General features: G+C 40.5%; 1 protein-coding gene and 1 long non-coding RNA gene across 7 annotated transcripts; one reads left to right on the forward strand and one right to left on the reverse strand.

The window, feature by feature from the left end:
• Positions 1 to 331: 331 nt before the first annotated feature.
• On the reverse strand, positions 332 to 9,678 carry LOC143158223 (uncharacterized). 2 transcript variants are annotated; one of them, XR_012994927.1, is made up of 3 exons: positions 9,614 to 9,678; positions 1,730 to 1,842; positions 332 to 1,451 (listed from the first exon to the last, which is right to left on the reverse strand). It is a non-coding gene; the product is annotated as an uncharacterized LOC143158223 (long non-coding RNA). The 2 variants fall into 2 exon arrangements; XR_012994928.1 differs by lacking the exon at positions 9,614 to 9,678 and adding an exon at positions 3,147 to 3,172.
• On the forward strand, positions 9,040 to 26,873 carry FBXO30 (F-box protein 30). Of its 5 annotated transcripts, none has more exons than XM_076333911.1 (4): positions 9,040 to 9,140; positions 13,863 to 13,967; positions 20,977 to 23,071; positions 23,938 to 26,873. In XM_076333911.1, exons 3-4 carry the CDS (start codon positions 20,993 to 20,995, stop codon positions 24,139 to 24,141), a joined length of 2,283 nt encoding a protein of 760 aa, XP_076190026.1. In that variant the 5' UTR covers positions 9,040 to 9,140; positions 13,863 to 13,967; positions 20,977 to 20,992; the 3' UTR covers positions 24,142 to 26,873. The 5 variants fall into 5 exon arrangements, with proteins under 5 accessions (XP_076190026.1, XP_076190024.1, XP_076190027.1 ...); XM_076333909.1 differs by lacking the exon at positions 9,040 to 9,140 and adding an exon at positions 9,514 to 9,759; XM_076333912.1 differs by lacking the exon at positions 9,040 to 9,140 and adding an exon at positions 13,295 to 13,328.
• The last annotated feature ends 1,027 nt before the right edge of the window (positions 26,874 to 27,900 follow it).

A 27,900-nucleotide genomic window follows, 5' to 3' on the forward strand; every position in this document is an offset into this window, starting at 1 on the left:
TTGTTACGTAAGTTGTCCACACAACAGCGTGGACTTCCTTTAAAAAGACAAAACCCAAAACCTTTAGGAACATGTGATCCTATTAAATCACTGCTTAGTTTATCTTGTGATTCAAATCCTTGGCAATCCAATGTCATCAGATTAATAAAATACTTTTGAAGGGCATAAATAAGTCACTTCCCATTGCACCTGATTTATTTTATTTTCCTAATAGGACCTAACCTAGCCTCATCTAGCGCTGGGGGAAAAAAGGAGATTATGGCACCATAAGGAGCAGGGCATATTCCATACTGACCACTGCTAATGTGAGAAACAAAGACAACTCAGGATGTATCTGCAGACTTAAGTCTTGATTTAATCATAGGGGGTTATCCAGTAGTGGTTGTCTTAAAGGGACTTGAATCTCCTTTTGTGTGTATTAGTATAAATGATAGCTGTGTTGCATTTACTCATCCACATGGATAAAACTGATGGGGGAGATTTAAGAAAGCCTTAAAAATGCATGGCCAGCCTTAGGTCTTCTTCAAAATGAGCAGCCTAGTAACGTCACCATCTATTCACTGTAGTTGAGTCAATTTTCTCTTTGTGGAATAAGGTAGGTTCTTGCCACGCAGATTTTTTAGGTTTTGGAATAACGTGACATTGAGTTCTTAGTCTAACATATGGGCAGAGGCCTTCCTCAGTCTTACCCAGTTGTGAGCGCTTACGATGTCTACGGTTCATAAACTTGAGAGGATTCAGTCCCCCACTTCCAAGCCAGAAATTGTCCTGCCGTAAGAAAATCTTACGGCTACAAATGAAGTCCTGCCCATTGACTCCTTCTGCAGACCTCTTTCTTTGGTATTGCACAGTATCTTTAACTGGGACACTCCCAAACCTCCAGCCCATGTGTTTATGAAAGAGAAGAGATAGCTACGGCCCTAGTAACTTCCCTGCACAGCTGTGACTGGAGGGAATTATGGGCTGAGAGCCCAATCAGTGAAGCAAGGTTTTATTTTCGTCTCTGCAGCTGACCTGGATGTTCAGTTCTGCGTATGTTGCAAGGGTGTGAAAGGGGTAGAATTTCTGAATCCTGATCTGTTTTATTATGGATGGTGAAAGTTCTTCCTTAATCCTCAATCTTGTTTTTGAAATTCACTCTTTCTGGAGAACTGGACCAGGATGATGCCATGCACATCAAGATCCTACCCCAGATGACTGAGCACTTTGGCAATTCCCTTCCCCATTCCAACCAAGATGCTGAGAGATTCACTAGCATTGCTCAGTGGAGTTCCCCAGCATCCTTCGCAAGAACTTGATCACTATATATAGGGCTTGGAGAGAGGGAAGGCTTTGTCCTTGGAAAAAGGGAGTGTGCAGGATGCCAGATTTGACCTGTAATTGCAGGCAGAAGCATTTAATATGAAGGAGTGGCCGATCTTCTCTTTGCAGAGAGTCTTGGTTGAATCAGCCTGCTTGGAAAGAAAGAGAGGAAACAGGGAAATTACTGTAAAAGGCCAATTTTACAAATAGGTTAAAAATACACTGTTACTGTACATAATTTTGTCCATATACTTATAAATCTGAGCATTCATTGTAATATTGCTCTCCTGATTACACCCTCTTCATACTGGAATCGTTCTCTTCAGGATCACATTGACAGCCCTGTGTCTTTCATTGCCATGACAAAACTGCCTCTGATTTATCTGCTTATGATACATCTGTCAGTTTTGTCATGAAGAGTACTAACCATTCTTTGAAACAGCCACAGAAGTTGTTCTTGCATCTGCCAGTCACCAAAACTTAATCCATAACCGAGAATTTCTGATGTATGCGGAAAGTTGCTCCGTATGAGAGTAAGCTCTGACAAGAAAAGAATTATATTCTATATAATATATAGAAATTCTATATAAGTCTATATAACATATAAATATAATATATAAATATATTATATACAAATATATAATATTCTACATAACATAGACAGAAATATAAGCCTAAATAAGCAAATATGGACATTTCCTCTTGTCATATCTGCAAATACTAAGGACCAAGAAACAGAAATCTTTCAAGCTCACAAAGTAAAAGGGTACGTTTCAAGCCTGAGCTCAATTCCTAAAGTATCTTCTAGTATGTCTCTTATCATCCTAGTGTTTTATACTCTAATACGTACAAGTAACCCTTCCCATTTTGGATGTGACCAGTATTGCTGGCAATAGCTCTGAAACATACGTAAGGCTGGGGGAGTCAATAAAAACACCACGGTGTAAGAGTGAAATGTCCAAGTTTAAACCCCGTTAACTTACTTTCATTGTTCTTGTTGCTAAGTGTATCGCTTGTATGACTAAAAGCATATGTGATTAGGAATTAATTCTCAGACAGACTGCTAGTACCTCTTGGTGAATGATATTCTTGCAAAAACCCCCACCTTTTACAAGAACTACATTGATTTGCAGTGGTAGAAAATGAACTCTGGTATAGTTACACCTGTGCAAGCTGCCCCAGGCTGTCTATAGCTCTGGGTCTTTGTCTGCAGCTTCAGGACACTATTGACCTCAAATGACTTTGAACGAGCCTGCCTACAAAAAAAGTTAGTGTTCCACTACAAGTCCTCCGAGTAGCAGACACTCCTGCTTTGGCTGCAGGACAAGCTGTGTCTTGTGTCTCCAGAATACATGCTGTATTGGTTTGTATATGTAAGTGTCAGAGCCCGCTCTTGAAAGAAGATAGTTCCTACGCAGGGCCTCACAGAGCTGGTAGAGCTGTTCCTTCCTCTACTTGGTGAGCTTTTGTTTCTAAACAAGCAGGGGTTTTTTGACTTCTTTTTTAGAGAAGCATATACAGGCCTGACAATTTGCAATTTCTTTTATCAGAATTGTACTATGGCAGAATGACCAGAAATAAAAGAGACTTGACTCCATTCCCCACTCACATGGTCTCTTATGGTCCCATTAAGTGAACGCTAACACACAACAAGAAAGCAACTCCAAGTAAGTGATTCATAAAGTGGTTCATTTGAAACATAAAATTTTACGTAGCCTGGTACAAATCACCAGTATGTTTTTAAAGTAAAAAATGTGACACTGCTTTGAAGTTGGATTCTTATCACTGATTGAGGAGATTAAAACTGAACTCTACTGTAATCCAAAACACTCAAATGTACTTACGCACGCATGTCACGAAGGGGCTTGATTTCCTTGCCAGTGTACTCTCTTGGATTAGCACGCATGCGCACAACCCAACCAGATGTTCCTGTATGACTAATGAATACACTGCTTCCTGATCAGTCCTAATGACTGGGAGCTACCATGCCTTCCTGTCAGTAAGCTGCAATAAAAACTAAAGCTGGAAGTTTTGAGGCACATACGGTTCATAGTTTAGTGGGGGACCGACCAGCTCTAATTAATTGCATTCCAGTTAGTCCTGACTGCTCCTTCTCCCCTGTCATGATGCTGCCAAAGCCAGAAATAAGCTAAGGGGTTGCACAGCAGGCAGCAGGGTGTATATGATATTTTGACCCCTGCTTCCCCTTGCAGCCCTCCATGGCACTCCTAAGTTCAATCACCTGATGTAGTTCTATCACTTACCTTCAGCTCCTTTCCCTCTCAGATAAAACACTGAAGTGGCATTTATCACACTACTGATTCAGTTTCGCAAGGGAAAAATGAAAAGAAATTAAAAGCACCAGGGGGCTGACTGAATCTGGCTAAGCCTTCTGAATCAATCACCTGAGTCAATGCTAGCTAACATTTTACTTTTTAAATACAATAGCTCTGAAATAGAATCTTTATTTCTGAAGGAAATGATGTAGCTTGGAATCACTGAAAACAGAAAGGTCACACAGTATGGCAAGGCTGTCTAGTAAGAATATCCCCAAACATACGGAATAAATAAAAATATGAATAGATAAATTCGCTGAAGTGTAGCTATACAAAGTGCCAAAGAGAATGAAATCCAATAAGGGTGTTACATCATTGTTATTTTTATTTGTTTAATGTGGAACTCCATCTCCACTAAAAACCAATTTTGTGCTATTAAGCCCAGGAAGTACAATGATCCTCCTGAGCGCTGCAGCTTCTAAGCCAAACTTGCCTTGAGCTCAGAGAGGTCTCCTTGATGCTGCCATGTAAAACTCAGCCATTCACACAGCTCCTCACAAATGCGGAGTCAGAGGGCCCAGCTCCTCCCCCTTTCCACTACTCCAAATCAGACACAGCTCCATCAGGTTCCCTATGATTACGCTGATATAAAACGTAGGCAACTTAAGGAAGAATTCAGTCCTAAAGCGCTGTCTAGCCTAGCTGCCACCCATAATGGAAGATGCAACACCACATGGTGGAGAGTCTTCCCTTCAGGCTGGAGACTGATTCATCCTCTCAGCTGGATCATGGAGGATGAAGCCTCTGTGAAACAACAGGAGAGACCCACAGGGCTAAAAACAGCCTCCTCCCCACAAAGGCAACCCCCGAGTTGAAGAGGCAGTATCATATCCTGGACAATCATATCCTCCACATGCGTATGGCACAAAAGCATTCTGGTATCTTTTATTTAGAAGACCACCACTGTCCCTTGCTTAGCTCCTTTAACAATCCCACTGTATTCCTCCTGCCTGAATGACAGCTGGAGGTAAAAGCGAAAAGTATATGGTAAGTCACAAAGAAATAATTTTTCCACCAATTCACACTCTGTCCTAATTATTAACTGCTTCCTCAGAGCTTCAGGTGCAGCACCGCTTCTCCAAGTTAAATAAACTGGTACACGTTGTTTCTGTACTGTCAATTTGCTTCAGAAATGTTCTTTTATAAATGCTTTTGAACTGGGGAAACCTGATCTACACTAAGGTAGTTTACTCTCAGTTAGGTCTCACTGGAAGAGGCTCTTCCGCAAACAAACACTGCCTATTGTTTTCTCTCCAGATAAAACCAAACTTCTGCCAGTTGAAAGCTTACTCCTTGGCGGAGCACTCATGGCAGTTTTAATCATAACTGGAATCTTTGGAGAACTTTTATTTCAACTAAGAAGCGCAAACCCTTCTATGCCAGCACAGCTGACTATGACGTATTTTCACAACTCAGAAATAGCCTCATGATCTGCGGATTTCTCTGTAATTTCTTACAGTCCTTGGTCTAAATTAGCACAAGAGATCAGAGGGTGCCACCTCTAATTAACCATTAAGTTTATGGTTTTCATTTTGAGATAGTTGAAGACGTCAGAGAACTAGTATTTCAGTATTTCGTTTACTTTCAGACCAGTGTAGTTTACTAAGAATAGCTGAAATATAAACACTGTAATTTATTACAGGTATATTGTGGCGTGGGTTTTTTACCTATGAAAAAGTACTCCAAATAACCATCATCTGACAGTTTTCACTTTTGTCTTAAAAAAAGGGTGTTTTTGTGTGAAGTCAATGCTGAATGATTGCTGAAGTCCTGGGACAGCAATTCAAACCGTTAATGGGATTACATTTCAAAGATTATAACGACATACTGAAGTATTCATTAATACATCCACTCATGAGACTTATAGACAAGTCTCCATGCAATAGCACCTTACTTTTTTCCACTCTGTGAGAGCAAGCATCGATCCTTTCTATCTTGCTACTTCTTAGGTCTATAACCAACCAAGGGAGTCCACTTTGGCAGGATTAAAACTTTATTAACTTGAAGGTATTTCTATCCCAGCACCTGGGTCAGAGCGCCAAGAATTCCCACAAAACATACACAGCACCCACACCACCCCCCTCCCCAGCTTTCATGGTTGTAACTAGGTAAGTGGGCAATTATGCTGACATTGAGACATCTGACCTGATGCTAGGGCGGATTTTCCTACCAAAAAAACCTTCTCACGTTAAAGATGGAGTATGACAAAATACCATCAAACCCCAAAATTCACACGAGCTTCTCTAGCGGCTTCTTTTATAATCCATGTTCCAGATGTTCTGAAAGATCAAACGTTACTACTATCAAAAAGCTTTACAAAAGAGAATCTGATTACTGTGCTACTTCAAGTCTCTAGGCTATTTAGAGGCTTTTTTAATGACAGAAGAGGTACCTCGTTAGAGAGGAGAGGCTTTGCTTGGACAGGTATAAACATAAAGGCATTAAAGTAAGTATGGGCCTAGGCTGAAAACACAAACCCAGGAGGTGCAAAAAACTTCTTTTGAGGTCTCTGTTGTTTGGAAACATCCTGCTCTCAAAGCCATGCAGTGCAAATTGCACATGCGACTTTGTGGGCAGATCTCAGCTGTTTATTTTTACACACTGCTAAATACGAACGCTCACGCATTAGTAAATCTACTTGCAAATGCATTTCGGAAACATTTGTAATTTTTTTCCCTCTCTATCTCCACATAGAAAGAATTTCCAGACACACCTGTCAGTGGAAAACAACTGTGATTGTTAGAATTTGAAACTAGAAAGTGCTTCTTTATTAGAAAGTGACAGCAAACAAATCGCACCTTCTACAACCTTAGGAACAAATGAGTTTTATTTCACATACAGTTACCGGCTTATAGGAGATTGCGTGCACACCTCAGCAACTGCCTTGGCATTTGATACAGGCTTTGCTTCGGATGAGGGGAAAGACCCAAATTACACTGCCTCAAGAATCAATTTACACCACTCTTCTGTTGACTTCAGTAACAGTGTCATGTACAGAACAATACCGGACCAGACCCGGATACTCATTTTCCATTTATGAGTAACCAGAATGAAGTTTCATTCATTTTGGATTTAAGCCAGTAGAAAATAGCCTCTCCAGTTGTTCACCCACTGAATCCTGAAAGACCTTCTGGCTTGTAGGTCAATGGTACTAAGCCAAATTGTACGATTACAACTTGCCTCATTACCTTAAATAGCAGTTCATGAGAATGATGATGATTGTCAGGTGGGGTAAAAGGGGATAGCTCTGGGACTGTGAGCAAGTATATGCACTAAAGCATTAGAGAAGCAGCAGATGCTTCCCTGAATGACCAGAGGAGTCTCAGCTGAGGTATGAGAAAGAAGTCCAAGCCACAGAATTTCATTCTCCTCACTCAAAAGAAGCAATTAAAATAAAAAGCCGCACTTCTGTCATAGAAGCCCAGTCCCAGCACACAGTCAGTCAGAGACAAAAGCACTGCAACACCCTATGTAATTAATACCTTTGCAGCAGGTTCATCTCAATCAGCCAGAGAGTGTACTCTACTGTGGTGAGAAGCAGCAGCACAGCAAACTTCACCTGTCCCACAGAAGACATTTCCAATAAGAAGCAGTTGCGAAAACCAGCGACTGTCTACACGGATTTTACCCAGCAATTTGTATAATTGCCTGCTGAGCAGATGAAACGATTTTGCTCAGCTCCTGTGAGTCATGGAGCCAATCCCTACCATCTTCTGGAGCTCACCTGGCTAGATGATTATGTCCTGATCCTATAATCAAACCTATGAAGTAAAAAAAGGGCCTGTCCTCAGGATCAAGGAAGATCAAGGCTATAGTGTAAGGGTGGGGCAAACCTGAGAGTGCTTATTATAGGAAGAGCTAGCAGCAATGCCTCATATTAAGGTCATCTTACGCTTTGTCTTACATACCTAGCATGAAAATGATGGTTTACATCTTTCTTTCATGTTCTCTTATTTTTAGAGTAAGAAAAGGTAAGAGTCTTCTAAGATGCTAAATGTCCAAACTTGCTACACTCACATCTTTTACTTACTCCCCACCGAACTTGGGTTAAGTGCTAAGATATTTAAGAGAATCTATTTGGCTTGCTCTTAAACATCTACAACCTCCCTCAAACAGAAAACTACACAGATGGCAGGGAAGTAAGATCTTTGGAAACCGGGTGCAGAAAAACAAGGTTTTCAACTGAAAGTTTAAAGGAAGAATACTATTTCTTGTGAATTAATGAACTAAGCTTCCCAATCTGTATGTTCTGTGGCCACAAAATATGTCTACGTTAGTATGTTCCCTGTGAAAAAAGGGTATGATCTAAATAAAATTGCTTTTCTCTCAGGACCACAAGACACACAGTATCCCCTCAAAACATGACATGCGTATCAGCACTATGGACCTGTACGGCCGTAACACCCCAAATAATTCCTGCCTAGCTACAGCTCCCTGAACAGTTGGCTTCCATAGTCTGAAAAGCAGAACCGGCAAAAGCAGGCTCAACACCCTGCACCTCTGGGAGCAAGTTCAAGTTTCTGGGAAAAAACCCAACACATTTTGCTCAGCACTCTAGAAGCCTGCAGGGTGACCATAAGCCAAACATGCACCAAGAAGGTGTCAGACAGGCATTGCCAGTAACACCAAAAGGCGTATTTTGAACTGGCTAGCAGGAAATGTTTTGCTGAGGCGATGGCTTTAGCAAGGCCCAGCGCCACAGCATCCACCAGCGCCCTAGGCGAGCCGAGGAGTTGTTCGTACACAAAGCAGCAGGCACGCTCGCTGTGCCCTCCGCCCAGGCCCTGCCCCGCACACTCCACCGCCTGCAGCGGCGGCCCATGCGGGCTCAGGAAAGCTTCACAAACGATAACCCCACTGCCAAGAGACGCTGGCTCCCAGGCCGGCTAGGCAGGGCAGGAAAGACCCAGGCCCCCCCGAGGGCACCTCTCCCTCGCAGGCCGGGCCGGCCGGCAGTCCCTCTCGCCCCACGCCAACGGTCCGGCCCAACGGCCGCCAGGCACTCGCGCACAGGCGCGCGCGGGCCCGCAGCCTCCCGCGGACGGACCCCGGCCACGCGCACACCGCCCGCCCCATCCGCTGCCACCACCGCGCATGCGCGCGGGCGAGAACGGGAGCAGGCGGCAGGCACGCACGCGACATCCGGGCATTCCGCCCCTGCTCCGCGGCCCCGCCCCTCCCGCCGAGGCGGACGACAGGGAAGAAAGGCCGTGCCGGCGCCGCGCGCGCCCTCGGCCTGTTGCCCCGCCCCTCGGCAGCGCCGGGGGAGGCCGCGGCCGCCGCCCCGCGCGCTCGCTTGCCCTTGCGCGCGCGCCCGTCCGCGCGGCCGTTGGGGGCGCGGCCGGCAGCGGGGCCGCGCGGCAGCCCGGCGGGCGGTGAGGCGAGGCCGGGCCAGGTCGGGAGAGGCGAAGCGAGCGCCGCGGCGGCGAGAGCCCGGCGGAGGAAAGGGCGAGGCGCGGCGCAGCCTCCCGTGCCTTCTTGCCTGTCGAGCGACGGGGACGGGTGAGCCGCAGCTGTCCGCGGCCGGCGGGGCGAGCCGGGGCCCGCGCCCCCGGCGGGGCTGCGTCCCGCTCCTGGCCGGCGGCGGCTGCCTGGCAGCCGGGTGGTAAACAAATGGCGGCCCGGCGGGGGCGAACGCCCGGGGTCGCGGCGGGGCTGGGGCGGCCGGGGCCCAACGTCGGCTCGGTCGCGGCTCCCCGCGGTCCGTGACAGGTCCCGGCCGGGAGGCGGGGGCGGCGCTGCCCGCAGCCCCCGGAGGAGGCCGCGGGGGGGTTGGTGTGCGTGCTTCGTCGGTGTCCCCTCCTCCCTGCCCGCCCCCCCGGCTCCCGCAGGGCCCGAAGTGCTGAGTGTGTGTCGGTGGTAACGTGCCATGTAGAGTGGCCGCCCCGCCCCCGCGACTGGCCCCCTCCGCGGGCCCGCGGCCGCCGGGAGCGGGTGGCGGCGGCGAGAGCCCTGCCGCTGCCGCTTCCTCTTACCCCGCGGTGCTGCCAGCGCTATCCGGGGTGTCGCGATAGCACGTGGGAAGCGGTAGGGCCGGGGTCCGCCTGGTGCTGTCGAGACTGCAGTCGGAGAGTCTCCTTTCTGCATGGAAGGAGAGGGGAAGAGAGCAAATAATCCAGAGGTATTGCTGAAATCCTTCTCTAATCCCTCGTGTTTGGGTATTTCGAGTAGCTGTGCTCCGATCATGCAAGAGGCGGTGCTTTGTCTCTTCTCTCAATTCATTTTTTGATGGCTATTATTGACGTGCATTGGAGCCTTTTTTTTCCTCCTTTGTGAAGGTAAAGAAGGTTGCGTAGCTGTACTCCTGTACAACCCCACAAATTGGCAATCGGAAGTGTATAGGGAGATGACAGCAGCTTGTTGAACGGCATGCACGTTGAAACAGTCGTGTGGCCTCACTTCCAAAAGTTCTAGCGCCGCTGTTGTTTGCAGCAGGTCTTCTGAACTTCCAGGGAAAAAACGCGTGGGCTGGAGAGACGGCTTTCTTTTGTTCTGTAAAGTTCTAGTCGGATTTGGCTGAGGAGCTTTTCATAATCCTTGTTTCCCTTTTGCTGATTATATTGTTAATGTGCCAAAATAAGTGTGTGTTAGCATACTAATCCAAAACCAGGCCTGTCCTGCTGTAGCAACAGCATCACCTTGCTGGTGCTAGCACTTTAGGCAAGAGATCTCCCTCTGCTTTCTCTAGAATCGGTGTGTAGCACTTGGTGGTTCAGTCGTTTCCCTGGATGGCTGCTGCCTTCTGCAGCATGTTAATGTCATACACCTTAACTTGTGCTGTGATCGGGAGGGTTAAGGTTCATGCGTCCCTGCTGGTGAGGATGTTAGTTATGCTTATTTATGATCTTCCCCCCTCCACCCCTCTCCCAAAAGTACAAAAATACCATTAAAAGAACTTTGGTTGGTAAGCAAGTTAAATACCTGGAAGACTGAAAAATATACTGGTAACTTTAATCCGTCTTCCACTCTATATGCATGTAAATAACTGTGCATTATTTCTCCATAGTGGTCAAGTTTCATCCAGAGAAGAAATAGATTCAAAGGGTGAATTGGGATTGTATTGCAAGCTTGAGACTTTTTGTGGGGTCTCTGTCTCATTCTTTTCCAAAGTTAGAAGGTGTTAGAGAACTGGAGAATCCCAGCAGAATAGGCAAAGACTATGCAAAAACAGTGTTTTTACTTTGCTGCTTGAATGTTCTTTCTTTTGCACTAAATTCTTCTTTTACCCAATTAACTTCTTAAATTTGGATTATATTTCCCTTGCCTTCTACTTTGATGTTAGAAGTCTAATGGGCAAAGTAAGTGCTGAGTTTAACTAGCAATATCTGATTGGAAACTTTCTGGGCAAGATTTCTGCACGTTTTTGGACAACCAAGTTTTTGACCTAGGTCCTAAAGAGTGTCTTGTAGTACCTTTGTGAAGAAGAAAACATATGGCTGTAAGTCTTCAAGTGAGCTCCTGTAGCTGCTGTGGATTTCAGCTTTGTAATAAACTTATGCTTTGTATTCAGTCCGATTGAACTAAAAATAACAAACAAAATTTCCTTCATATTGATAGATCTGTTTCTTTGGTGAGCTCTGTCTCAAATGAGGCAAATGCTGTTTGCCTCTGGCAATGAGATCCAGTGGTGTAGAGATGGGAGCAGGGAATCATTTATGTAGTGATCATTGTACTTGTGCCAATTCTCTTTCAGTTTCCTTATCTGCACAATAAGAATAAAGATAACTTGAGTATTTGTTGGTGAGATGGTTAGATTGTATAAGGAGTAAGTATTCCTGAACAGCCCACAAATAAACAAGTAGTTACGTTATTAAGCGAGGGTTACAGGGAAATCCTATGTAAGCTAAGTGCCTGGGCACTGTCTAGTCTCAGTATTGAATGAAGGAAAAAGACTGAAAAAAATCTTGTAATATAAAATGGTCTAAAACAGGCCAAGAGAGTTAAAGTCACAGGGGAGCTCTAGATTGACTTACTTTGCAAGCTACTGTTTTTAATGGTTTTTGAGATGACACTTGATGTCTTAATTTTACTGTAATCTGTTAATGCTACTTGAATCTAAAATACCCTGCAAACTCTTACAGTCTGTAGAACATCTAACTGAGTAGACTGTGCTGTTGTTTACCAAATGCCAAACATTGATCTAAGCTCTTAATGTGAAATCGTGATGAAAACCTGATAGGTTTAAACTTAAGGCGTGAGAACGAGAGGCGCGGTGAGGTAAAATTCTAATTGGCGTAATTACAGCTTTTCATATAAAAATTAAGGTAGTGGTTCGGGTTGATGGTTGAGTAGATACCTGGTTCAGACTTGGTTGTGTAGGTGCTGGAAGGTGGGTGGTGTTTAGTTTGTTTGTTGAAGTTTAAGCTTTGTATTTATTTGTCTATTTAGAAGCGTCTCTAGTAGAAGCTGTAGTTTTCCAAAAGTCCTATGGGACACAGTAATTTGCTGGAGTGACAGATTCATTGCAAATAGGATCTTTTTAGGAGTGTGCTTTATTGACATAGCTGTAGTACTCTCACAAAACCTTGTTTTAGCTGAGTCACTATTGTCATCGGCTATGGAATGTGTTTGGATTGGAATGTTCAGCTGGAGTCTTTGAGGAAAAAGTAATAGCATCATGCCCGTTGACATTTGGAAAAGGCAGTCTAAATGATATTAGAGATCAGAAATTGACGACTCATTATACGTCCTAAAACCCTGCACAAAAGTGTAGTGCAGATCTTTGTATTTTCCAGTTCTTCATTCAAGTTAAAAACGTATTGAAAGAGCTGGTATAACATGCTCATTATGAGATATATTCCCAAACATGCTCATTCCAGTTTCCTGACATCAACTAGTTGAGATAGGTGAGTTTTGTTTAGAAAATAGTTTTTTTTAAAACTGGGTATTTTTTACTATTTCCATTGGTTTTAAAACCAAGCAGCTTGGAAGGGGAAGAAGCCTAACAGGTGCTGCAAAAAAGGTCTTTCATTTGATAAGAAAGTGAAATACTTGAAAATAGAATAGGTTAAAGTTGTTAATACTGTCTCTCTTCTTGTTCTCCTATTCTTTTTGTTCTACTTTTAATTTTTCAAAATATTTTAGAACAAACTCCATCTCTTCTACTTTAGTATTATCTGGTGCAGTGGGGGGGGCTGTTAAATTTTTTTTGTGTACTGTCTACTGCTGCTGTACAGTGGGCAGGCCATCTTCTACTAACAAGGGTGGTTTTTTAATAGAAAAAATAACCTTAAATGTACAGAGTACATAACATCTGCATTTCAGTCTGGGATTTTGGAGAGCAGTTGTGTTCATGTTCCACTTACTTTAAAGTTGTTTTCTTATTTTGCTATGGGAACTGGTTAAACTTGTGTAGTAAGACCTGAAACAGTATATTAACAAGACTTTTGGCCTGATCTCTCTGAATGTACAGAGGTCAGGAATTCTGTAGCAACATGTATGAATTAAAATGTTATGTAAGAAGAAGGATTTATTTTTGGCTTCTTTTGGGTGGCTAAAACTATCTACTGTAATATAGAATGCCTTATTTTTTTCCAGTAGTTCTGTTTCTGATTTCTGAGAAATGGCTTCTTTTCTTTTCTTTTTTTTCTGAAGGATTTGTGAGACGGTATCTGGGGATAAGGATATCATTGTTCCTTTGGGTATATAACCTTGGTTCCACCTCTGTTAAGTTCTAGAGATAATCTATGGGTATGAACACATGGAAGAAGCAGCTTGTTACAGTAAAGAGCTTTTTAACATTGAGCATCTGCTTAATAAGTTCTCATGTCTGAAGACTGAAGCTGGATAAATTTTAACTAGACTAAAATGCAGTTTGTAAAATAATCAAACTTTAAAATTATTTATTTTTTTTAGTTCTCCAGCTGTTGCAATCTTTAATTCAAGTTTGTTTTTTTTTTTCTTAAGTGGTTCCTGGTGGGCCAAACCAAAGAATTAAGTGAAGTAGGTCAGAATAATAACTTTCAATAGTCTCTTCTAGCCTTAAATCTAAATAGGTAACCATTTACTGTGACTAACAGCTAGCAATAAGCTAAAATGACAGAACTTAGATTGCGCTTGCAAAGTCTGTTAAAAACTTGTTTATTTTTCCCTAAAACCTGCAAAATATTTCATCATTTGTAGCTCCAGATAGTGTAAGCACATGACCTTTTCAGAGGATTGTACATATGGAAAGCAATCTGTACACCTGAAATGAAACCTTATTTCTGATCTCATTTCTTGCAGAGTCTGCAGCAATCGAGGAGTCGCACTGAGTTCAAGTTCAGAAGTGCTTTACACATGAAATCTACTGGCTCTCTAGCTGATTCTGCCCTGTCACCGTCTCAACAGGTAGAGTGCTTTTGTGCCTGAGCCATGCAGCAAGCATAGCTGTTCTGGTGTGGTCGTCCTGTGTCAGCGTGTGTCCAAAGGTACATTGAGGCCTTTGGGTTTCTTCTTTGGGGAATGTGTCAAGGAGACGAGAATGCATGGCAGATCTGTCACAAAAGTACTCTAAAGAAAAGCCTAGTAGTTTTGGTTTTGATTTTTAACACTCATAGAGTTTAATAATGATAGAAGAAAGAGTTCTGTCATTCTATCAGAGCTTCTGTTTTAAAATGGAACAAAGCCAGACCCATGGGGCATCAGTGGAGGGTCCACTTTGGTCAAAGCAGTGTTTTGCTTTGGGTCATTTTCCCCTTGAATTCTATTTTTTTTTTTTTTTTTTGATTGCAACGGTATGGGAGGAAATATCGCACTGAATTATCTGAAAGTGTTACTCAAAAGAATGCAAAATACAGGTCAGCTTCTGTAATAGGATATTTGGGGCAGGAGTAGACATGGAAAGGCTTTTCTTTATAAGGTTGACATAAAAAAGTTGCACTTCCTTGTAATTCTAATACTCACTATTTTTGCTGTAGTTAGTTTCTTTTTGTTTTGGTCTGAATTGTTTTTGAGGTAGATGGATAACTTTAATTTATGCTTCAAAAAGCAGTTAGTACATACTCCTTCGATGCTAGATCACTGATAAACCTAGAATCTTTCCAGAAGTACGTATCCCCCTGAGGTTTTTTCCTTGCAATAAGAAGCCATGTTTTGAGCCTGACCTTTTTCTGCCTCTTTTGTGTAATACATATAAATTGCTGTAGACTATGATGATAATGGTAGAAGTAGCGTACTACTTGTATAGTAGTTTGAGCTTTAGTAATTGAAGCTCCTTCTCATGTGTGCACTGATTAACAAAAAAAATAATGTAGACTCATTCTAGTATGTCCAATATGTGCAGTCACTACTAGGCAGGGAAGATGCTCTCTTCTTTGTTGTGGATTAATTTATGTTTGAGAATGCAGTGGAAACTTGTCTATCAAAATGTTTTGACTTGTCTGATCTGCCTAGTTGTAACAGAAGCCAGGGTTGTCCTGATGAACTTGGGGGTGAGGGGTGGTAATTTGTATCCCATAAGGTTGAGATTTTAAGTGTGGCATCTGAAAGGATGCTACTTCCTAAAAGTATGTCTGATGAAAACTAGTTTGAAGAAAATATAAGGCTTCATAAAGTTCCTGTCAGGAACTTCTCTTTGAAATCAGAAAAATTGTATAAAAAAGAACAATTGCCTAGTATATAAGACATTAAAATATGGCCACATGCACTACTCTATTACCTGTGCAACCGAAGCACACACCTTTAAATTTGTCACCTCTTAGTCATGTTGTTTCACGTTAATAACTAGCAGTTTGTAATGTTGTTTGTTGTTCTTTTGAATTTACTATTTTAAAGAGTGGTTGGAAATTAGTGTAGCATTAGATTAACTTTGCTGTATGTCCCCGTTTCCTGCCTTCCCAATGCTATGGAGAGACATTTAAGCAGGATTTGAGGTACCTAGCTCCCTAATATGAGGACAATGGCTGCACTGGCTTTGGAGAAGCCTCATGGTGGGGCTTTTTAACCTTAGACTTTGTGGAGTCTTGAGGAGTAGAGATAGAGCTGCCTTTTGTTGCTCACCTCAAGCAGGGATGGCAACTAGTGGTGGCATTTGCCATTCTCCAGTTGAAATGGTGTCAAAGACATCTTGCTGAACCTCCAGTTCATGTTTTTCATCAGTTATTTGAAAACTGTTAAATCAAAACAGTCCTCAAACCAACCAGCCCAAACACCACCACCCCCAAAGCCAAAAGGGGAGCATAACATGCATAACATAGAAAGCTAATGTGACTATGCTATTGTAGTAATAGACTGAGGTGTTGGATTTTAGATACAAACATTGTTGTACTTTTTGTGCAGGATAGGGATGACAAGACAAGAAAAGCTTACCTTCCAGAAGACTGCAAAGCTCATTTAAAGCATTTGATAGTTAGACCTGTGAGTCAAGGTGAATGATAGTTATTTTCCCATGCGTGGTAGGATATAGAAAAATAAAATAGCTTGTTCAATAATTATCTATAGTACTGCCAATTCTATTTGGGTAGAATATTCTAAAGCCTTTTTTTTTTTTTTTTTTTTTTTTTTTTTTTTTTTAATAATACTGCTCTCTACCTCTTGCCCTATTTTTCCTTACCCTTTTTTTTAACCACCTATCACTTAAATCTCTCTCTCACTTGGCCATTTCCTCTCTGAAAGTTTCTGCATCTTACCAGACTTGTTAGCCACTCTTTTAGCCAGAGACCTGGGTAAAAGCTGGAAGATTCAGAAATATGGCAGTCTCTTCTACAATCTCCAAAACAAAAGGGAATTTTTTAGAATGGTTTGCATATATTTGGCTGCTTGTGGGTGGATTTGGATGCTCCTGGGAGTTTAAACCTGTAGTACTGCTTGTGTCTCTCTATTCTTCTACTTCCTTGAACCAGTAATTGAAGAACCTGTTGGCCTATTTAGTTGAATTTGATAGAGGGAAGAGTCTCAAAGATAGTTGAACTTTATAGGTTTGGTGAATAAAAGGTAGCTGAGTAACGGAGGGTTCCAATGGCAGTAATTGTTGCTGTGATTTTCTCTCTTACTGGCACCAAAGAATTCGTATAGGGGAGAGTAAGTAAGCAGACTTTGGGTTTGATAATACTAAGTACAGCTCCTTATACTTAGTGGTGTAGAAGAAAGTGAGAGCTCTCACTTGCAGCTGAAGTATTGTGTGGTGACTGTCTGAGACCCTTATTATGCTATTTTAATGTTTGTGTTACAACAGCAACTGAAAATCATGTGGCTGTAGCAGCTGGAATTTTAATCCTTTTAATTATGACAGATTTTCAAAGCATGTTCTGGCTGATTTGGTCAGCTGACTGTATAGTATGTACAATAACACCAAGTGATTGCACAAATTCTGAGAGCAGTGGTCACCTCACTGGAATGGGATGTATTTTTAGGTTTCTCTGCTAGTAACAGTCAAGTGTGTGTACTTAAGCATCTCATATGAACTGAATCTAGTTGCTGACACTACACTATCAGAAAAGGACAGCTGTTTGTTCTTGCTATAGTCATTGATCTGACACTTACCTTCTCACCAAATTGTGGCAAGGAACACAATGGGGTATAAACACTGTAAGTATTATTGGTACGTGTTTTAATGACAGGTATTTTTCTTCAGGTCAGCAATGACGCCCTCTGCTAGCCCTTTCAATTTTCTGTATCAGAGTAACTGAAAGCACTTTGTTACCTCCAGCAAGAATTTTTTTTATCTCCCCTTCACCCAACAGTTTTTTCCTTTACAAGGCAATGTTTGGGAAGAGGGTGGTTCTTGTTCTCAGTGTAGTCCTAGTGATATATTGGCTCTGGTTCTTCAATGGAAAATGACTCGTGGATGCTCTTAATCAATGAATCAAAGAGGTGCTAAGTTCCGTGGTTCACGAGGTTAGCTTACAAAATGGAGTGAGTTGTGATCATTTGTTGATTAATGAATGTGCTAATTCTTGAGGTCTTATCCATTATTTCACCAGTTTGTTAGGGTCCTTTGGTTTTTTGCCTTTGGACTTACTGTGCAATTTGATAATTGAATTATATCAAAAGCCTTAACTAGTTTAAGCAGTCCAGGAACTCATGACTGCCCAGAACAGTTGTTGAGTTTGAAGCCCAGGTATTAAAATTAAAAATGCAGAAAAAGGACATTTAATATATATATAAAAGGACTTTGTAGTAAGCTATAAATAAAATGTGACTTGCTGACTAAATTGAAGTTCTGCGGCAGGTGCTGTGAAGTTAAGGCTTGTAAGCAGGACACAGAATTTTAGTAAATGTCCTCCTGATGTTCTACTGATGTCCAAAGAGATTTTAAATTATATATTTAGTTAAGGAGCCAAGGGATTTAAATTTTAAGAGAAATGGCGTCTAATATCAAACTTTTTAGTGACCAATAAAATTCTAATTTATAGAAACTGGGAGAATAGGTTACTTCAGCTATTTAATTGATCACATGCATAACTGCTTCTTTATAAAAACAATTGCAAGCATCTGTTACAGAACTAAATTAGGATCTGCCTGTTGGTAAAACATGGTATTTTAGTGTCTGCTCTGGCTTTCATATACTGTCTGTTGGTGATATTTGATGTTTTTACCAGGTTTTGTCTCCTTACACACTTCAAAATTTCATTTGCTTGTATGAAATCATTAAGTTTTGATGAATATTAGCTTATGTGTGAAAGGAGTCCAGGAGCCTGAGGAAAGCCAGTATCATCATGCAACTCGGGTTTCACAATCTGACTTGTAAAGACCAAGATAGTGTGCTAGGGAGGAGGATGTTTTACTGTCTTAATAGAATGTTCTTCTGTGTAAGCTCACATAGGCTATTTAAAGCTAGTATTCAGTGATGGTTGACTAATTTAGGGTATGTCTACACAAATGGTGCAGGCAAACACAAGCTCTGACTGCGTTCTGAGCTGTCTGCATGCGGGCCGGCTTTGGCCTAGAAGCAATAGAACAATGCTAGCATAGCAGTGTGCGCTAGCTAACACACCTGCCCTCTGCTCTAGAAGTGGCTCACTTCTGGGCATCTTAAAGTGAGCAGGGTGCATAGCTTTTTGCAAAGTAGGTAAACAATATATATTTTTTTTAAACGTAATTGTGGGTAACTGATTAAATTAAGCCTTACTGCTACCAGACTGCTTGTTTTATGGGAGCAGGACTGTGTTTAGATACTTGAAGCAAAGGCTGGGCTCTGTGAGGGCTCTTGCATTATAAACTAGCAATTGTCTTTTTCAGGGCTGTTTCCATTTTGTGTCAAGCGCTTTAAAATACACACATAACCTGAGAGCTTCCTTTTGATCTCTGCTCACCTGTTGACTTGAGGAGAACTAGAGTTTGGTTTCAGTATTGATGCAAAACTCTGAAATTTTCTTCGGTCTAGCAACAGGTAGGCTGCTGTATTTGGCAGGAATTACTTAGAGAGGGCTTTCCCAGAAGAACTAAAAATATCTCAGAGAAGTCAAATAATTTTCTTTTTCATTCTTTACTGAATATGTTTCAGCTCTTTGCAGTAGATGCTATCTGACTTCATACGCAAGTTGAAAGCAGGTTGTGTGCCAGAAAGGTGTGCTAAAATGTTTAGCAAGTCATTCAGTGAGTGAGTTCAGTGACTGATGCACTTGACAACTTATTCGAAACTTAATTGTTACTCAGTATATAAATACTAAGGTATGGTGGGGAAAATTCAGCTGTGTTTTGCCTGCTAAGTGTAGCACATATGCTTCTTTGTTAGAAGTGTTCAGGAGAGTGGGTGGCTAAAATATTTGAGTTATCCAATTTACGATGGATGGGGGGATGAGGACTGATTGCTACTTAAAGTTGGCATGAATTTCAAAGCATTAAAAGAATACAAGTGAGTGAAGTGTCACATAGAAATCTAAATGCTTTAAATACAGTGGAGTGTCTTAAAAGGTTGTTTTGTTTCCTCTTACCTTCAGTTTGAAGAAGAGGAATAATACTGATCAGTTTTATTTTTACAGTTTAGAGTATTTTTAATTTAAGAAGTTTTAATGCATTAAAACTGAAGTGTTTAATCTTAAGACAATGCGTGAGAGCACTTGTTAGCTAGTAGAATAAAATAAGGCACCATTTCTATTAAATTCTGTAAGCATTTTATTTTTCAAGAAAATTGCTGGAGGGTGGGGTGTGAGGAAAAGATGGAACTGAGCATTGTGTTTTTGACACAGTATTTTGAGATTTGCCTCTGTGCAAGTCATTCTCTGATGTCTCTGAACTGTAACCCCCAGTGGTATCACTTCTGAGAGGGAGTTTGTTAGAGCATAGGGGAGAGCTTGGTCACTTGCGTAGGCCTGCACTCCAGCTAGTGAGCAGTTCCAGAGTGTCTCAAAGTATGGTAGAAAGATGCAAAGCTTACTCTCTTCTTTTTTTTTTTTTCCTTTTTTCTTTTTTTCCTCCCTACCACAACAAAGAATTGAATTTTTTGTTTGTGTCAATTAGTTGTAATAGATTATGCAATGAATTTTATTTGGATTTTTATTGCTGTTTGGCCTTGTTATATAAAGTTGTTATGTTACCCTTACACTTTGAACTGCTGGTATTGTAATCATGACGGCCATAGGATGCATTAAAAAAATTACCTTTTGTGGGTTGTACTGGAGGTATAGATAGGGCCATGTTGGGTAATAAAGTTTTATGTAGAAGTACTTGTTCAATGTGTAGTATAATTGCTACCCTTATGCAACAACTACTACAAAAACAGGGGAGGAGCTATAGGCTATAGATGAAGAAAAAACGAAGAGTGAGGAGCTGTTGTAAAGGACTGCTGTCTGACAGAAGCATGGAGGGGGGGAGACTGGGACATGACAGGGGATTGAGATACACGCTGAGGGCTGCGGATTGCCCTAAACAGAACTGCATGAAGAGGGTGTCAGAAGCTTAGGTGGTAGCAAGCAGCCCAGGGAATAGGTTGCCTCTGTTTAATTTAGAGAACTGGAGATGAGGATGAATCTTGGCTTCCTTTATTTCATCTGCCTACTCTGTAGAGTTGTATGGTTTATGATTTTAGGTAGTAGGCCATAGTCAACAATCATGCTTTGTTTTTCATTGAATAATCTATTTGCAATGGGCAGGGGAAGAGAGCTATTCCAGAGGGAAGGATTAGATAACATTTTTACCTAAGTTGCATGTATTATACCTGGTGAATAAATGCATAGACTATGTCTTGAGCTCTGGTACAAATGTGTATCTTTAACTTTCAGGTGAACTTTTATACATCATTTCTTTGAGATAAAATGTCACATGCTTGTTCTCTTAAAATGGCTACTGATCAGTTCACATTGTGTTAACATATCTCTCTCTGTACATGTAGAGGATGCAAAACTGCAAATAACTGTTAGTAAATATTAACAATAGTGAATTAATATTCTATGCTTTTGTCTACTTTCTCTTCACTCAGAATTGGATTTACAGTCATGGAGGAACATCAGCAACATTTACACTGTGTGAACTGTGTCAGCCGTCGTTGCATGACCAGACCAGAGCCTGGCATTTCCTGTGATTTGATTGGCTGCCCGTTGGTTTGTGGAGCAGTTTTTCACTCGTGTAAAGCTGAGGAACATCGCATGTTATGTCCACTTGAAAGAGTGCCTTGTTTGAATAGTGGCTTTGGATGTCCCTTCATAGTAGCCCGAAATAAAATTGCTGATCATCTAGAAGTTTGTCCTGCAAGTGTGGTATGTTGTACCATGGAGTGGAATAGATGGCCAGTCAGTTACGCAGACCGAAAATCTTACGAAAATCTGAGTAAAGATGTTGATGAAGTGGAACAGCTAGATATGGCTTTAGCCCTTCAAGACCAGCGCATGTTATTAGAATCACTTAAAGTTGCAACTATGATGTCAAAAGCAGGTGATCAAATACCGGAATCCAGAGAGCAAACCTCTGTCAAATCAAGTGCCCCAGATACAGTGCATTCAAATGGTTTGATGCCTGTAGATGAAGAGTCCTATGGCGCACTTTATCAAGCTACTGTAGAAACAACAAGGAGTTTAGCTGCTGCTCTGGATATCCTGAACACTGCTACAAGGGACATGAATATGTTAAGTTCAAGGCTTTGCATTTCACCACATGAAAAGAAAGAAGATACCGAGGTTAAAGAACAAGCTTCTAATGGCATTATTCAGGATAAAAAGTCTGACCGTGAATATCCAGATGAAGATAACATAGGAGCAGTTGGGGGAATTAGCTTTGATAGCCTGAGTCAAAATTCACAAATGGAGCAAAATGGTTCTAGTGATATTTGTTACGATGTAGTGCAAAAACATGACTTAAATCTAAACCTCAATAACTCCTCACTTTTGTGTAATGGCTTTCATGTAGAAAATGAATGTTCAAAGGTGTTGGACCAGAATGAAGATCTTGGTGTATCTAATTCAAAACCATCCCATGTAGCAAATGGTGAATGTACTGCATCTCATGATGATGAAGCATTACAGTCTTGCAGCTCCTTCCCTGTAACAGCACAACTTAAAGAAGTAGTATCAGCTGATCACTTAGTTAATGGCAATGTTAATCATGTACTACTTCCCCATAATGCTAACGAAGAAGAAATGTTAGAGAGACAAGTGGAGCAAGAAAGGTTGAGAAATGTAGATGCGTTTTCGCTTTTACGGCATCGATCATACAAATTCCTTGTTAACCACTATTGGTCTACACCAAAAGAAGACAAAGCTGTTGATACATCAGATTTGGAGATAACAGAAGATCCTATGGGTCTTCAGGGGATTGATCTAATCACTGCAGCTCTGTTGTTTTGCCTAGGAGACTCTCCCGGAGGTAGGGGGATATCAGAAAGTCGCACTGTCGATGTGTATCACGTTGACTTTGGGACCCAAACATTTTCTCTCCCATCTGCTATATTGGCCACAAATACAATGGTGGGGGAAATAGCTTCAGCTTCTGCATGTGATCATGCCAACCCACAGCTCTCAAATCCAAGTCCATTCCAGACCCTTGGACTGGATTTGGTATTGGAATATGTGGCTAGATACCAAACAAAACAGCGTTCGATGTTTACATTTGTTTGTGGACAGTTGTTTAGGAGGAATGAATTTTCATCGCATTTTAAGAATGTGCATGGTGACATTCATGCTGGCCTTAATGGCTGGATGGAGCAGAGGTGTCCTTTGGCATATTATGGGTGTACATATTCTCAACGAAGGTTTTGTCCTTCAACACAAGGGGCAAAAATTATTCATGACCGCCACTTACGGTCATTTGGAGTTCAGCCTTGTATATCCACAGTATTAGTAGAACCAGCAAAAAGCTGCTTAATTGGACTACACAATGACCATCTGAGTAGTCTGCCTTTTGAGGTTCTGCAGCACATTGCTAGTTTTCTAGATGGCTTTAGTTTATGTCAGCTTTCAAGAGTGTCACATTTAATGAGAGATGTGTGTGGAAGCTTGCTTCAGGCACGTGGAATGGTGATACTGCTTTGGGAGAAGAAAAAGTACCCAGACGGAAGTTCTTCTTGGCAGATAAAAGAAAAGGTAAGTTCTTTTCCATTTTGAAGGTGAAAGGGAAGGTATTAAATTGTTCATGTCTCTGCTTTTTCCCTTAATATTTTCTTTGATCACTGTTGTTATTACTGTTTTTTTTGATATAATATCCCTTCAAGAAGCAGATTGTCATATAGAACAACAATTAGTGAAAATTGCCAGCAGGTTGGTTCAATCTTCTCCACACTTGAAGAAGTAGAAGTTAAAGTAGTGTCTGTCTGGTTTTTACTTGATGTAAATAAATTAACCTCTGATTATCCCAAGATTTTAAAATATTAAATGATGACTTCATTATTTTCTTTAATACCAATATTCCATGAAAGTGGGAAAGTTGCCTACAAAGTTTGCTTTTCTTGCCCTTATACTGTTTCCAGCAATTTTAATTTTTGCTCATCTGTTGAGATCCTATCCATTGCTACGATATTGAGTGCCTTAGATATGTAAATAATTCTTAAAACCTTTGGGTGACCTTTGTATAGTACAGTTTTCACCATTTCCCCCACTCCCCACCCAGTTCCAGTCATTTGGAATTGCAGAAGTTGATCATTTCAGAAATGGATTATTGTGACTGGTCATGCAATACTTTGTCATTTAACTTCTGATTGCATCTACTTTGTAGATGCAAAAAGTATTGCCTGCCTTTCTTCCCAGTGTTCAGAGTTGACTTGGAATCTGAATCGGCCTGGGACTGGCTATACAAAATTTAGCATTGTATGTTCTTGTCATGTTGATTTTTAGTATGATTTATAGTAGCTGCAAAACATTGCCTGAAAGTATTATAGCACAAACATGTAATTTCCTGCTCTGAGTTCAGGTATCTTAAAACATTTTGAGCCTAAGTGCAACTTATTTTCTAGGTTTGGCGCTTCAGTACAGCCTTCTGTACTGTGAATGAATGGAAGTTTGCTGACATCGTAAGCATGGCTGACCACTTGAAGAAATGTAGCTATAATGCTGTAGAGAGAAGAGAGGAAGCTGTTCCGCTGCCATGTATGTGTGTAACACGAGAACTCACTAAAGAAGGACGTTCACTGCGCTCTGTTTTGAAACCAGTACTTTAAATATTGCAACCACTCCAATTGCACATACACTCAAGCACCTGCTATAACCTCGGTAATATTACGTGACACTTTATTAATGTACTAAAGATACTTTCTAGCTAAATCTACTCTGTCACTGTGTATATAAAGTTTGAAGTGACATTTATTTTTTATAATACTCTTTAGCTGGAAAGTAATGAAAGTTGCCTTAACGTTTGAAAAATTCGGAACTTGCTGGACAGGGTAGTTTTATCTAACTTATATAATTTAAGAACAAAATCCTAAGGTGTGTTTTCTGATTCACTGGTGCCCATGTTGCTGTTGACTGATAACATTACAAAAATGGCCTCAAATGGTATGCACATTTAGACAGGAAACACTGAATTGTAGTGAGACAAAATCCTGACCAAATGTACTGTCTGTATTTGGTCTATTTTTTTTAACAAATTATAATCCAAATATTTGAAAGATAAGGAAGAATTCAAAACCTTATAGTAGATGTCTCAAACACAGCTTTTAAGTGCATCTTTTCTCATGAAAACGGCGTTATAGTGCTCTTCCTAGTTAACAGGCGATCTAGGATCAGCTTTTTTTTTAAATTTTTTTTTAGGAGTGATCTAAGTGAACTCAGATTTACAGCAGCTTAATTTTTAGTACAACTTTCTTTTGACATGTCAACAATGATTATTTTTCGTCTGAACTATTAACAGTTATTTCACTTTTGGGAGCAAAACTTTTAGAGCTAAAAACATGGAATACCAGTTTTTACTCTCACACCTACAATGACATCGATAAAAAATGTTTAAAATGTTTTTCCTTGTCCTGCAGTTGGCTGAGGGTTAAATTGCTTGAGCAGTCAGAAATTCAAAGTATGTGATGAACAGTTACGAATTTATAATGCAGCTAATGAAAGGGCTTTACTTGTTTTATGGTATTGTGAGATGTATTGTCTCCTTTTCTGTTAATTTGTCTATAAAAATGCTGCTTTTCTGAGGAGCATTTTAAATTACTGGTATGTATAGCAAATGTATCATCTTCATAAGATGAGACATGATTTGTTAATTGCATAAGGCATATCAGAAATGTATGTTCAACCACATCTGTTAAATGAACAACTCCAATTTCGTTCCAGTCTTCCATAATAAAAGATCTTACAAAGCATTTGTGAACAGAGAATACATGCTATGAAAAATGGCCTGGTATAGCAAAACTGTAATAACTTCAACTGACTTTCCAACTTGTTTGTATTAATGTTGGTGTCTCTAGCCTGTTGCACTTAGCAACTGTGCCACAAAGCTGAAACAGAAACAGACCAGAGCTTGGAACAAAGAAATACAGTACGTATTTCCTTTATAGGAAAAAATAAGAGATTAGTAAGGAGGAGATGTTTACAAAAATGGCTAAACTCATTACTCGTCATTTCTGTACTGGACACTTGTTTATGGCTAGTCTGGCTGCATTTCACAACTTTGGTATCTGTGCATTTCCCAAACTGGGTCCAGTCCAGCTAAACATTCACTGCCTTTTTCTATCCAGCATGCTACAGGTGCCCAGAAAAAAATAAAATCTAGTTCTTCAGTGCCATGAGTTGAAATTACAACAGCTCAAGCAGAAGTTCTGCCTGGATCTTCAAACTACATCTTCTCTTTCCACACTTTCTCTTTTTTTTGTTTGGAGAGAGGAAAGGATTAAACCTTCTACAGAAGTTAGCAATATTTGCAGTAATTCTTATCTGTTACCACAGTTAGGCGGAAAGGAGAATCTAGATTCCTCTACAAATCTGACTATACCAACTGGGTTTTAGGTAGGGATTTTAACACACACACACGCACAGACAGAGTTCTCTGAGTGCATTGAAATGCTCATTACCCACAAATTCTTCAGTACAAGGCAGGAGACAGACTTTCATCAGTTCTCGTCTTTTAGCTCTAATTGCTCCTTGCTGCTGCTCTCCAGTGTTTAAAAGTAGTTGTGTGACTGGAAGGATCCTGAACGTTGAGAAGTTTATGGTTGCGTTTATGGCTCAATCTACTTCAAAACATCCGTCTTGGGTTACTGGTATTTTTTTAGTCAGCAATGTGGTGGTTTTGGTACTTGGCATTCTTTGTAACTACCCAGAACCCTGATAAGTATGGTAGGCAGGCATGTGTCTCGGTCGCTTAGGAGAAGAGGGTATTCAGTTAGAGGAGCTGGTGTTGGTAGAATCTCGCTTGTAGCACAGTGCGGGTCTACATCTAAAGTATCATCAGTTGTTGATCTATTAAAAGAACTTTTTAAGTACTCGGTGTTCTTCTTAAGAAATAACACTATTTCTCAGTACATGCACTTTTGTTTTCAAATGTAGATACAGGCTTTTTTGTTAAATTAGTTTATTTTTTATGAGAATCCAGAGCTATTAAAATATCAATGTTGTAAACAAAAAATCTGCCTTGTAAACTGCTCCAAATGCAGGAATACAATATAGTTAGGATAAAAACTTTTTTTTTTTTTTTACACTGCTATGCAGTTTGTAAAACATCTATGGTGTATAGTCAGTCTGTCAAAATGTGGCTTGTTCACATTTGCCCTTGAATTTTAAAAATGTTGTATCCCTTTCCTGGTACATCTTCCTTACAGCATATATAGACAGCTGTTCCAGTCTTTCTTCTACTTGATACCACATTGCTACTTTGTTTAAAATATTATGTTTTCAATCATTATGCAATATTTTTTTGCAATGTCTGTTGAAATCCTAATAAAACTTTTGAAGTTTCTCTTTTAGTATGATTGTACTTTTTTTAAAGCTTATCACCAGCCTTCCGGTGCTCAAACATGGTGCTCAATGTCTGCCTATAGGATTCCAGTAAGTACTCAAAAGATCAAGTTACATAAAGGAATCTATTTACAAACATTGAAACATTGCATAATTTGGAATTGATTAATATGTATTCACATTCATTTCATTATGAAGATCAGTCATTCCTTTTTAGACTATACACCCATTTCTATTGCTTTGGTCTATTATGCAGCATAGATTTCTTGCCACAATTAAAGATTTAACTACATAACGTTGAAGACTCATATTGTACCTTGTAGGTTTGTTTTAATTGTTTTTTCTGAATAATAAATTGGAAGGATTATCTGATCAACATGATACACACACACGTGACCAGTTTGCAAGAACATTTTCAGTGTATTGTCACATGAGTCAAGTTTTCTGTAGAAAGTTGTTGCTTAAAATGGTACAGAAGCAAAAAGTTAGGGTGGTTTTTAGATAATAGTTGTAGTTCAGACTGTTTGTGGAATGGCAAAACATAAAACCAAACCTCACTAAAATAGAAGACTGTCCAGAAATTGACCTTTTGCCCTGCCATTTGCTAGTATGAGTATGCTAATAGTCTTTACAAATAAAAATGTACCTATACTACGTAAATCTAATAATAAATTAATCTAAACTGTGTCGAGTAACGTGGTGTGACTCATGGTTTAATTTCAGCCATTACAAACTTGTGACTATTTTACTTCTGAGACAGGCCACATTAGCCTTTTGTTTTTCCCTCTCCATAAGTGGATTAGATATTCTACTGTGTAAGGAAATATTTTTTGTCTCACTTTAACTTTCTTGATGCTTAAAGTATTCTAGAGGATTTGCCTGTATGTTTTAGCTTGTTTTTCTGAGAATACTACTGCTAAAACTATCTTCATAGGTTCTTACCTGCTGAAGGTACTTTCCTAAAACGAAATTTAAGTTCAGTGGAGAATTCGATGCTTGCTGTAATATCAGAAAGCTGATTTAAATTC

The sequence above is a fragment of the Aptenodytes patagonicus genome, chromosome 3 (genome assembly GCF_965638725.1).
Source record: "Aptenodytes patagonicus chromosome 3, bAptPat1.pri.cur, whole genome shotgun sequence".
Classification (NCBI taxonomy): domain Eukaryota; kingdom Metazoa; phylum Chordata; class Aves; order Sphenisciformes; family Spheniscidae; genus Aptenodytes; species Aptenodytes patagonicus.

Bases quoted from the DNA above. Each gene is read 5' to 3' on its own strand.
- FBXO30 (XM_076333911.1), top strand. From the start codon at position 20,993: ATGGAGGAACATCAGCAACATTTACACTGTGTGAACTGTGTCAGCCGT. The intron at 23,072-23,937 runs GTAAGTTCTTTT...CTTATTTTCTAG, and splicing joins CTTGGCAGATAAAAGAAAAG to GTTTGGCGCTTCAGTACAGC.